Below are 12,960 nucleotides of genomic sequence, written 5' to 3'. Positions count from 1 at the left end.
TCTTCAGAGATTTCTTTTATTTCAAAAATGAACTTTATTCATAAAATATCTTTATGTACATACAGTCACTAAAGCAGTTCGGTTCTATACAGTAACATATGGAATTACTAACATTGGAGTTTGACTGTATCCAACACACAAACCAAAGGCATTTCTTATTTATACAAGATTATATTTACTTATATTTGAGGCACAGTGAGTAGTGGTGGCGGTGTTCCGATAACCCAGTGGAGCCTTATTATTAGAGGAAACCTCCAAATTCATTAATAACATCCTTACTGGCATAAATTTCACCAAAGAGAAAGAACAACAACAGACTCCCCTTCAATAGATGTCACAGTGGAACGATCAGTCAATGGAGAACTGCAGACCAGCCTCTACAGGAAAGCAACACACACAGACCAGATACTGAACTACAGGAGCAATCATCCCAACACCCACAAATGGAAGAGCATCAGGACATTATTTAAATAGGCCATGACACACTGCAACACAAGGAAACACAAGCAGCAGAAGAAAAATACCTATACAGTGTATTCAAGAACAACAGGTACCTGATAAACACAGTCCACCTATTGTTAAACAACAAACCCAAACAACAAGACAACATACACAGAGACTCTAGCCACATTACCATACATGAAAGACATCTGGGAGATGGCTACCAGACTACTCTGACCCTTGGCATCATGGTAGCCCACAAACCAACTAACGCACTGAAACAGCTACTGATGAACCTAAAGGACCCTGTACCAACAACCAGCAAAATGAATGTCATTTACAAAATACCCTGTAAGGACTGTAACAAAGACTACTTCGGACAAACAGGCAGGAAACTAGCCACCAGGATATACAAACACCAACTAGTCACCAAAAGACATGACCCACTATCACTAGTATCTTTACACACAGACAAAGAAGGACAACACATCCATCCATCTCACAGAGACACATATGGGAATTCCGAGAGGCCTGGCATTCAAAGTGGAACTCCATCAATAAACACAGCAATTTGTACACCATTTACCAACTTCTCAGAAACAGAACCAGAAATGATAAAACCACTTTAACAGACCAAGACACATAAATAGAAAGCAGGACAGAACATCAGCACTTCACCGAAGGCTCAACGATGATGTTACCTAGCATAGGGACGAAATGTCTGAGAACCAGCTCAGCAAGCAAACTTACAATCTGAGCTAAATATCTTCTCAAAAAACTCACAGACCAGTAAGTTTTGGCCAGACCAAAGAGCATTTTACTCTGAGTTGATGGTTCTCTAGGCACAGTCGATGTTTGGTTTGGTGTGTGTCCCAGGGAACAGACCGTAGAGCACAGAGTACCGCATCATGGAGCAGCTTGGGACGAAGCTCAACAACACCATTGCACTTCTCTCCAGATTACCTCTGCAAAGGCACATTCCAGAAGGAGATGTGTGATAGTCTCAACTCTCCAAAGCCGCTTAGAGGGGAACATGCAATGGTGCAGAGATTCCAGGCATACACAAAGAATCTCACAGGCAGTCCCCTTCTCACCACTACCCAAGTGATATCCTGGTGCACGTTAGAAAGTTTTGGTGATGAGGCATTTTGCTGAATGACTTTGACTGTCTGCTCAGGGAACCACGTAACAGGGCCACCCTCTCCTTTTCCCCACAGGGTCTCAAGGATGCTGTGTGCTGACCACTTCCTGACCGACTGGTGGTTAAAAGTATTTTTCTTTACAAACTTCTCGATGAAGGACAGGTGATAAGGAGCGGTCCAACTAACAGAATGACCAGCCTGGACTTCGCCAGCAGCAGTGGGAGCTGCTGCAAGTCAGCCAGCACTCTCTCTTTACTGCCGAGGTGTACATGTTAATTAGTCTCAGAGGAGTGTTTCTATATGTAATGTCTTATATAAGGAAGCACCCGCCCACAACCTCATTAACCTTGGGGATGGTGAAACTGCCTCCTCACAGAAGAATACCCAGGCTGGAGGAATGGCAATCACTTTCCTCTGACCAAATCTAAGGCCAATGGGCCCACATGTTTGACCATATGACTCTTGTAGCTGCTGAGGTGCAGTATCCCAGACTTCTGCAGAAATTGGAGGTCTGCTTTCACATTGGCCAGCTAAGCCAACATGGAAACACATCGCATAATAGATTTAACCCTACACACGTTGAAACTCACAATTTTAAAACTCATTTTGAGACTTCATAAAATTACGTGTAGATCCAATGTCCATTGCCCTGCAATCTTATCAATGGGAGAGTTTGTGCATTCCCATCCTGTGGGCTAACTGTTGGACATTTTCTGCACTGTAGCCATCCCGTTTCTTCCTGGGGGTGTTGCCCTGGTCCAGGGGACAAAGCCAGGAAGATCTAGCTCTGGGTCCAACAGAGGGGTTGCCCTGCTATGCTCATTACTTGGAGCGTTACTGCTCCCAGTTGCCCAGAGCTGTGGTGCAGTGGGTACCCCTTGTTCCTGATGGCTGGAGGTTGGGTTGTCTGGTGTTTCCAGATTGGGGGCTGTTCCTCTGCCTCTCCCTCATAGTACTGAGCCTCTTTTTGTTCAGAGACGTTAGGAGCAGTTGGGACTTGACCCTGGGTCTCCAAGTCCATGGGGAGGGACAATACCCTGCACTACAACGATCTGTTGACCATCCCTAATCCCTGTAGGAGACAGTTTGTCATTACTGTCGCTGGAAACTGAATTGCCCGATTAAACTGGTTGATGAATTGAAACTGGCTGCATCTAATCTGGTTTTTGTTTCCACAAAAATAATTGCAATGAAATTGATTTTATGCAAAGTATTAATATCTAGTTCAAACATTCCTAGATTGCATAACTGACTGATTATATCGACATTTGGAAAGGTCCAATGAAGTCGTTAAAGTAATTAAACTCGAACACTTTATGGACTGAAGTTTTCCCTGAGTGCATTGGTAGCATTTCCTCTGGACTGTAACCAGAGGCGGTGCCTGCGCACTGGGTGCTGAATGTAACAATCTGGCCCGGAGTTATTCTCGGTGAGTCCCTGCTGCAGAAAGGTAGCGCCGACTCACACCGTGAACATGTCCAAGCGGGTGGCCGTGGTGACCGGATCCAACAAAGGGATCGGCCTGGAGGTGGTGAGGGCTCTGTGCCGACAGTTTGACGGGGACGTGTACCTGACCTCCCGGGATGTGGAGCGGGGGCAACAGGCGCTACACAAACTGCAGCAGGAGCAGCTGAAGCCGCTTTACCACCAGTTGGACCTCACCGATCGGGAGAGCATCGGAAAGCTGCGGACCTTCATGACCCAGAGGTACGGAGGCGTCGATGTCCTGATCAACAACGCCGGCATCGCCTTTAAAATGGCAGATACCACTCCGTTTGGAATCCAAGCCGAGGTGACTATGGCCACCAATTTCTACGGGACCAGGGACGTGTCCACCGAGCTCCTCCCCATCGTCAAACCCCAAGGTACAGCGTACAAACACGCTCTGGAAATGCAGACTTCACCTTTAAAACAATCTCTCATTGTCAACTAACCACTTCATTTCAGATCAGCTCGGCCCACACCCAGTTCTTCTGATTCAATCGGGTTAAACAGCAATGGGAGCAGCTTAATTTGATTCCTGATTTAGGTCAGATTGTGCGGTGAAGGTAACAATGAGAGTTAATAGCTATAGTACTATTAAACATAACTTTTGTTGAAAACAAATTAAGGGACTTCGAAAACTAGGCTTAGGGAGAAGCTGTTTCCTCCTGAGCAGGAAGGTGCACAGATTTGAAATAATTTGTCAGAACAAAAAGCAGGAGTGGCATATCTTTACTGGAGGGGTTGTTCTGATTTGAAATATATTGGCCCATTGGGAGGGGAGGTCCATTTGAACCTTTTTCTGCAAGGAACTGGATACCAAGGGAAAAATGTAGGCGTAGTGGCCTGAATTGGTAGCTCACTCAGAGCTGGCCCATGTGACGCAAGAGCTGAGATTGGCTGTGAAAAGCCACGAGATTCCTCAGGTGATTCTTTGTGCCCTTTTCACTAGTGTGGAATTTGTCATCAAACTTTGCAGACCGTGAAATCCTAAAAATAAATTTGTTATTTAGAGTCAGAGATGTAACAGCACGGAAACAAGCCCTACAGTCCAACTCGTCCATGCCATCCAAATATCCTGACCTAATATAGTCCCACCTGCCAGCACTTGGCCCATATCCCTCCAAACCCTTCCTATTTATACACCCATCCAGATGCCTTTTTAAATGTTGTAATTTTACCAGCCTCCACCACTTCCTCTGGCAGCTCATTCCACACATGCACCACCCTCTGCGTGAAAAAGTTGCCCCTTAGGTCCCTTTTAATTTTTCCCCTCTTACCCTAAACCTATGGCCTCGAGTTCTGGACTCCTCCACCCTAGGGAAAAGACTTTATCTATTTATCCTATCCATACACCTCATTATTTTATAAACCTCTATGAAGTCACCCCTCAGCCTTTTGATGTTCCAGGGAAAACAGCCCCAGCCTCTTCAGCTTCTCCCTATCACTCAAATGCTCCAACCCTAGCAACATCCTTATTAATCTTTTGTTAGATTAGATTACATTACAGCGTGGAAACAGGCCCTTCGGCCCAACAAGTCCATACCGACCCACCGAAGTGTAACCCACCCATACCCTTACATTTACCCCTTACCTAACACTATGGGCAATTTAGCATAGCCAATTCATCTGACCTGCACATCTTTGGACTGTGGGAGGAAACCGGAACACCCGGAGGAAACCCACGCAGACACGGGGAGAACGTGCAAACTCCACACAGACGCCTGAGGCGGGAATTGAACCCGGGTCTCCGGCGCTGTGAGGCAGCAGTGCTAGCCACTGTGCCTGAAGGAAAAAGTGAGGACTGCAGATGCTGGAGATCAAAGCTGAAAATGTGTTGCTGAAAAAGCGCAGCAGGTCAGGCAGCATCCAAGGAACAGGAGAATCGACGTTTCGGGCATAAGCCCTTCTTCAGGAATGAGTAAAGTGTGTCCAGCAGGTTAAGATTAAAAAGTAGGGAGGAGGGACTTGGGGGAGCGGTGTTGGAAATGCGATAGGTGGAAGGAGGTCAAGGTGAGGGTGATAGGCCGGAGTGGGGTGGGGGCCTGCAATCTTCTTCCTGACCTCTCCGCCCCCACCTCACTCCGGCCTATCACCCTCACCTTGACCTCCTTCCACCTATTGCATTTCCAACGCTCCTCCCCCAGGTCCCTCCTCCCTACCTTTTTATCTTCGCCTGCTGGACAGACTTTCCTCATGCCTGAAGAAGGGCTTATGCCCGAAACGTCAATTCTCCTGTTCCTTGGATGCTGCCTGACCTGCTAATCTTTTCTGAACCCTTTCAAGTTTCACAACATCCTTCCAATAGGAAGGAGACCAGAATTGCACACAATATTCCAAAAGTAGCCTAACCAACATCCTGTACAGCTGCAACGTGACCTCCCAACTTCTGTACTCACTGCTCTGACCAATAAAGGAAAGCATACCAAACGCTGCCTTCACTATCCTTTCTACCTGTGACTCTACTTTCAAGGACCTAAGAACCTGCACTCCAAGGTTTCTTTGTTCAGCAACACTCCCTAGGACCTTACCATTAAATGTATAAGTCCTACTAAGATTTGCTTTCCTAAAATGCAGCACCTTGCATTTATCTAAATTAAACTCCATCTGCCACACCTCAGCCCATTGGCCCATCTGATCAAGATCCCGGTGTAATCTGAGATCACCTTCTCTGTCCACTACCACTCCAATTTTGGTGTTATCTGCAAACTTACGAACTCTACCTCCTATATTCATATACAGTTCATTTATATAAATGACAAAAAGTAGTGGTCCCAGCATCGATCCTTGTGGCACTCCACTGGTCACAGGCCTCCAGTCTGAACAACAACCCTCCAATACCCTCTGTCTTCTACCTTCGAGTCAGTTCTGTATCCAAATGGCTAGTTCTCCCTGTATTCCATGTGACCTAACCTTGCTAATCAGTCTCCCATGGGGAACCTTGTCGAACACCTTACTGAAGTCCATATAAATCATGTCCATGTCCTCATTAAATCCTCTTTGTAACTTTTTCAAAAACCACACCATAAGACATAGGAATAGAAGTTAGGCCATTCAGCCCAAGAATTTGTTCCACCATTCAATCATGTCTGATATATTTCTCAAGGTAGACAAGCAGGAGGCTGGGAGAACACAGCAAGCCAGGCAGCATCAGGAGGTGGAGAAATCAATGTTTCGGGTGTAACCTTTCTTCAGGACTGGGGGTGGGTGTAAGGGGAGCTGCAGATAAAGGGGATGGGGGTGGGGAGCGCAGCGTGATGAGATGGGAATAGGTGGACACAGGCAGAGGGTACGACCTGGTTGGTCAATGGAAATAATGAATCCCGTTGGCAGTTGAGGAATGGACGGAAGGGGAAGAGGCTGGATAGGGAGTCAGGGATGGGAAGGGAGGTTATTTGAAATTGCAGAACTCAATGTTGATTCCTGTAGGCTGCCCAGGCGGAAGATAAGGTGTTGTTCCTCATTTAACCACACTTTCTCACTTTTGCCCTGTAACCCTTGATAATCAAGAACCTACCTATCTCTGCCTTATGTGTACTCGATGACCTGGCCTCCACAGTCTTCTGTGGCAATGTAGTCCATAGATTCACCACTCTGGCTAAAGGAGTTTGTTCCTTCCCTTTACATTTCACGTAAACTAATTGTTTGTTTGTTAAACAAAAATATCAAACTGGTATCTCACATCTCATGGTAATACCACTATTTTTATTCACTCGTGGGTTGTTCACTCACATTTATTGCCCTCCCTAATTTCCGACAAGGCAGGTAAGTGTCAGCCACGTTGCTGTGGGTCAGGAGTCACTTGGTGGCCAGACCAGGTAAGGAATGCAAACTTCCTTCCTTCCCGGATGGGTGTTCATGATAGGGTACATGGTTGTCATTAAGCTAGCTTTGTATTCCAGATTTTTACAAAATTCAAATTTCACTGTCTGCTGTGGTTGGTTTTGAACTAACGTCCTCAGAACATTAAATTGGAGTTCTGGATAAGTAGTGCAGTCTCAAAACCATTTGTGAGTTGAATGATAAACTCCTTTGCTGAGTTGACAGTGATCTGAAGTGGAAGACTGTGCAGGTTTGTGGAGTGGAGGTCTGAATGGCACCAACTGTACTGTCAAGCAGATACATACATTTGCACTGAATTTTCCTTCTGTAGCATAAAATTTCTTGAATTCTTGGTGTTGTGAGAAAGATGCACAGGGAGCCTGGAGGTGACAATACTTTCCAGACATTGGAGTGGAAAGGGAGGGAGGCAATTGGACTGTATAATGTGCAGGCGCACAAGTATGGGTTTTCTGGAAGGGTTTGCCAACAGCCTTTTCTCGGATGATCAGGTGAAGAGCGATAACAATGTAGGCATTTATGAACTAATCTGTTCAGGGGTGTTACGACACCCCTCTAGAGCAGGTGGGACCTGAACCCACCTCTCTTGGCTCAGAGGTAAGGCTGTATTAGCCTGGGGATGTGGACAGTTGTACATAATTGTGATAGGGTAACAGGCCGCTTATGTGTAGTTCCCCTTGCTTCACTCAATCCTTTTTTCTACCAATTAGCTATGTTTAAAGTTGAGTCTGGGTCCCGGACTGAGCTGGACATTTTTGCTCTTCAATTATACAATTTTCAAAGAAAACTCTTGATTTAATTGAAAATCTTTTCAAATAGGTGACCCAGCTCATAATTCTCTTCTCAACAATACTCTCAAATACTAAAAGCAATCAATGGAAACATAGCACCGTGTCTACTAAGCTGCAAAACAAATAAACCACAACTCTTTGCTGTATATATTTAGTGTCTTCTCCTTTATGTCTCCCTTAAGTCTGTTACTATCCTCCATGTTCACTCCACTTCTGAGTTTTCTTGTGCTGGCAAGGGTTTGAATATCAAGCAGTCTTCTAAAGACAAACTCTCTTTATTCTCCCCTTAGATATTCAAGGATGCTACTCCCACCATCTTTTGAGGAAGAGAGTTCTAATGATACATAACCCTTAGAAAAAGAGTTTCTCCTCGTCTGCCTTAAGTGGTGGCCCCTTACTTTTAAACGATGCCCCCTCATTCTAGATACTGTTGCAAGAGGGAACAGGCTGTCAGTATCCACCCCATCAAGACCCCTCAGGATGTTACAGATTTCGAGTGTGCTTAAATCATGAGAATGTGTGTAAGATGGAGCTGCAGAGGAGTGAGCTGGAACCCACAAACTAACTGCTCTGACTTTCAACACGTGCACAATGGTGGCTAGAAGATATTTGGAAGTTCATAAAAATGGGTCACTGAAATATGGTAGCTTATTACAAAATTAATCAAAGTGATAGATGAACTGAGGGCCTAGATAGTACAGCAGAAGAAATTACAGTGGTGGAAATGTTCCTACAGCTTTGCTAAGCATTGGTTGCTTCGCATCTGGAGTACAGTTCTGAAATCTATATTGATCTTTGAAAGAGTGTAGCTCAGATTCATCAAAGTTTGTGAGAAGACTTGTAGCTTGGGTGCTCGTTGTTGTGGTTTTGTTCGCCGAGCTGGGAATTTGTGTTGCAGATGTTTCGTCCCCTGTCTATGTGACATACTCAGTGCTTGGGAGCCTCCTGTGAAGCGCTTCTGTGATCTTTCCTCCGGCATTTGTAGTGGTTTGAATCTGCCACTTCCGGTTGTCCTTTCCAGCTGTCCGTTGCAGTGGTCGGTATATTGGGTCCAGATCGATGTGCTTATTGTTTGAATCCATGGATGAGTGCAATGCCGCTAGGAATTCCCTGGCTGTTCTCTGTTTGGCTTGTCCCAGTCAAACTCATGTTGCTTGTCATCTGCGTGTGTGGCTACTAAGGATAGCTGGTTGTGTCGTTTCGTGGCTAGTTGTTGTTCATGGATGCGGATCGTTAGCTGTCTTCCTGTTTGTCCTATGTAGTGTTTTGTGCAGTCCTTGCATGGGATTTTGTACACTACATTGGTTTTGCTCATGCTGGGTCTCGGGTCCTTTGTTCTGGTGAGTTGATGTCCGAGAGTGGCTGTTGGTTTGTGAGTCCTAGTGATCGTAGTAGTCTGGCTGTCAGTTCGGAAATGCTCTTGGTGTATAGTAGTGTGGCTAGTCCTTTGGGTTGCGGCATGTCCTCATTCCGTTGTCTTTCCCTTAGGCATTTGATGATTGAAATTGCGTGGGTATCCGTTTTTGGCGAATACATTGTTCTAATTCGTCTTTCTGCAGTTCTGGTGTACTGCAGTGTGTTGTGGCCGTTTTGAACAGTGTCTTGATGCAACTTCTTTTGTGTGTGTTGGGGTGGTTGCTTTCGTAGTTCAGGACTTGGTCTGTGTGTGTGGCTTTCCTGTATACCTTTGTGGTGAATTCTCCGTTCGGTGTTCTGTACCATCATGGCTAGGAATGGGAGTTAGTTGTTCAGGATAAGAGAAAATAAGATCTAAATGGGATGAGAGAGAGATATGACTTTTGGTTTTTGTGCTCATGTACATAACCTGATTTTGGTTTCCGTTTTAAATCTGCAGGGAGAGTGGTGAATGTATCCAGTGTAGCCGGCTCCATGGCTTTGCAAAAATGCAGCCCAGAGCTCCAAAAGAAATTCCGCAGTTCCACCATCACAGAGGAAGAACTGGTGGAGCTGATGAAGAAGTTTGTTGACGATGCTACAAAAGGGGTCCACAGTGAACAGGGGTGGCCATCCTCAGCCTATGGAGTTTCAAAGATCGGTGTTACGGTCCTTTCCAGGATCCATGCACGAAAACTGACGAAAGAGAGACCAGGAGATGGGATCCTGTTGAATGCTTGTTGTCCAGGTTGGGTAAAAACAGACATGGCAGGTCCTAATGCACCCGGAACAGCAGCAGAAGGGGCAGTGACCCCAGTTTATTTAGCTCTGCTCCCAGCAGGGGCAGAAGCTCCACATGGAGAGTTTGTAAGCAATAAAACAGTTCAGAAATGGTAAACCTTTTAGATTTCGGGGAACAGGATGGCAAAGACAGTGGAGGGTAGAAGAAACAGAAAATTATCCTTTTTATGCTAACACAGAAACTGACAATCACTAGGTTATAATTTACTTCAGCAAATCTTTCTTTGTTTCCAATGACTAACTTGTGTAATATCTTTTCCTCAACCACTATCATTAAAATCAATAATTTTGCCTTGTGCTAATGTGTCAGTTTTTAAAAATAAAATCATTGCTGCTAGTGTTGTAAAACATTGATTAGTTAGGTATTCAACAATGATAAAAGTGTGTTTACTAAACATTATAATTTCTTGTTGACTTTTCAAATTGATAATCCTGTCTTCTGCATTTTTGTCCTCAATAAAATTGGCTTGGACATCGGAAACAGAGAGGTTGTTACGACACCGGGTAAACCCTCCTGCTTAATTTAAAACCAGCAACCCAGAAAAGATTTATCCCGTGCGGTAATCTGTAAAAATTGACAACTTTTATTTCTTAAAGTAAAAGTGAATAATTAATTAACAACTATTTACAACTCAGTCCTCTAACCTCTCATATACCTTCCCCTTCCACTATACTCGTCTGATAAAACTCCCAATTAAGATTTACAAAACAAAACTCCAATCCAGTTTGAATTTAGTATATTGACAACCTTAAAAACACAATCTGACGCTTGGGGGTATAAGACTGGGTAAAGTTGATCAGTTCAGTTGAGGGGAGTACTGAACCAGGCAGCTTTCAGTTGTATTTGGATCTTCCTGTGTTTTCCTTTCTTAGGGATTCTGTTTCACAGGTTACTGATCGATAAGGTTACCTTTTAAGAGAGCTAATTTTCAGGCAAGGTTTTTTTTCCATGCTGGTTGCTGGACAGTACTCCCCTCAACTGAACTGATCAACTTTACCCAGTCTTATACCCCCAAGCGTCAGATTGTGTTTTTAAGGTTGTCAATATACTAAATTCAAACTGGATTGGAGTTTGGTTTTTTTTTGGGGTATAATTCAAGCTGACCTAATTTGAATCTGTTTTGTTGTTTCTAGGCAACCAACTAATTTAGCTTTCGACCAAGTGTTACATTGTTACCTTATTGACACTGGGTGCTGTCAGGTAGCTCTACCAGCTTATAACTCTCTTAAAGATACAGTACGTCCACATCTTCATAACAATGGTGGTAGAGGGTTGTTTTTCACACTAGATGTCTGTGACCACCGTGTGCTACAAGGATTAGTGCAAGGTCCACTGCCTTTTGTCATTTATGTTAAGTGAGTTGGATATGAATAAAGGATGCATGGTTAGTAAATTTGCAGATGACACTAACATAGGTGGTGTAGTGGAGAGTGAAGAAGCTCCAGATACCTCTGGTTCTCAAACAATTGAATAAAACTGATAGTCTCAGAATTAGAGAAGGTTTGACATTGTAATATTCCTTAACTAAATCTGAAGGCTTGAAAAGTTTTTGTATCTGGTACCTCAGGGAAAGTTAGGCTCCTAATAACTGAACATGCTTTAGGTCCGCAAGCACTTGAAAGGATTAATCTTTGCTTTTCATCTGCCTTAATGTCATTCTTCCCATATACTGGGCCCAGCCTTCAATGGCAGTGCTGAATGAGTTAAGCTTCCCAAATAAAGGTATGATGCCAGAAATGTTTATCCCAACTCAAAGATGACTGCTGTGAGTGAATTTTCTTCAGGGCCATATTGTTTTCTCTCGTCACCGCTGAAATATCAGCATAGAGGCCGGTATCCCATAACCAGGTAACCCTTCATATATACATATACAGTACATGAGCTCTGATTAGCCAGCTCAAGGAAGATGCCCTTTGAATCTCCTGTTTATATGTCAGCCAGGGCTCCCTGACTGGCCCAGGTTAGCAGCTCCAATCAAGGAACTCACAGTAAATGCAATCCACCTGGTGCTTGTTGCAGTCACGACAGAAGGGGTTAGAGGAATATGGGCTAAATGCTGAAAAATGTGACTAGCTCAGACTGGGATGTTTGGTTGGCCTGGACGAATTGGACCGAAGGGTCTATTTCCGTAATGTGTGACTCTCTAATATATCTATTTGTTTCAAGATTATGGTTTGTCTGCCAGACATGGAGCTTCCTAAGATTTGGCTCTGTCAATGTACGCTGATTTGGGCAAATGGGATATGACCCTACAGAGAGAGATGGTATGCTCCTGATTCAGTACACAGACATCTGAAAGATTTATCAGTATTTTGATTCAGAAATAATGTCTTGGTCCAGGCCAGAACTCTTCAAAATATTTTAAGAAGGTAGCCCAAACCCTAACTTTTTCATATTTTACAGGTTGATGTGAAGTGGATATCCCTGGTGTGGCACAGCTAGTCAAACCACTCGGTTTTAAGAAAAACAGAATTTATTTAAACACTACAGTTAAACTATGAACAAAAGAAAACAGAATTTAGAATAACTTTACTATTGGAAGATTAACTAGCCCAATATAGCAATTTAACTAAGAAGCTGTTCCAATCAAGTAACTTCTTGGTTAAAAAAAGTAAATTGAAACACAGATTCTTACAAGCGGGAGGGAACAACATCCAAAGCGATTTCAGAGAAAGTCAGTCAGAAACCATTTACGGAAGCTTGGAACCTTTTTCTGGACACTAGCATCTTATGACCACTCTAGCTAAACTAGAATAAACCAGAACCCGCCACTCCCCTCCCATTGTTAAACTAGACACTTTGGTACTTCTGTCTTTATGACCTCTTGAAAAAAAAATCAAGGACAACATAACCTTTTTAAAGTGACAGCATCCTTACAATTGTAAGTACATGTCAGACACTGGGCTGACTAAAACTGGTTTGGACTTCAGAATTTCTGGTCTTCTATGCAGGAGAGTTGTACTAGAGGTACCATTGCACTCCCAAGTGTAGCATTAACGCACAGCACTGTACTGTAAGTGAATCAGAGGTGTGCCATGATGACGCATTGAGTCTGGTATGTGTTAGA

General features: G+C 44.0%; 2 protein-coding genes across 3 annotated transcripts in view; one reads left to right on the top strand and one right to left on the bottom strand.

The window, feature by feature from the left end:
- The window catches only part of setd4 (SET domain containing 4), a 45,517-nt gene extending 41,406 nt beyond the window's left edge, over nucleotides 1-4,111 (bottom strand). Inside the window, exon 1 of one of the 2 annotated variants that reach the window (XM_087992547.1) lies at nucleotides 3,518-4,111. The gene's annotated coding sequence lies outside the window, so the exon portion shown is untranslated. The remainder of the gene's footprint in view (nucleotides 1-3,517) is intronic. The other variant, XM_087992546.1, reaches the window with a different exon arrangement.
- Nucleotides 2,968-10,190, top strand: cbr1 (carbonyl reductase 1). Its single transcript, XM_043701254.2, has 2 exons — nucleotides 2,968-3,448; nucleotides 9,552-10,190. The coding sequence occupies exons 1-2, from the start codon at nucleotides 3,058-3,060 to the stop codon at nucleotides 9,986-9,988; spliced, it is 828 nt and encodes a 275-aa protein (XP_043557189.2). The 5' UTR covers nucleotides 2,968-3,057; the 3' UTR covers nucleotides 9,989-10,190.
- Nucleotides 10,191-12,960: the final 2,770 nt, after the last annotated feature.

Source organism: Chiloscyllium plagiosum, unplaced genomic scaffold (genome assembly GCF_037043375.1).
Source record: "Chiloscyllium plagiosum isolate Xiang-an unplaced genomic scaffold, Cpla_swu_hap1 HiC_scaffold_12, whole genome shotgun sequence".
Taxonomy (NCBI): domain Eukaryota; kingdom Metazoa; phylum Chordata; class Chondrichthyes; order Orectolobiformes; family Hemiscylliidae; genus Chiloscyllium; species Chiloscyllium plagiosum.
The sequence above is the reverse complement of the archived record's forward strand: the minus strand, read 5'-3'. Positions and strand labels throughout refer to the sequence as shown.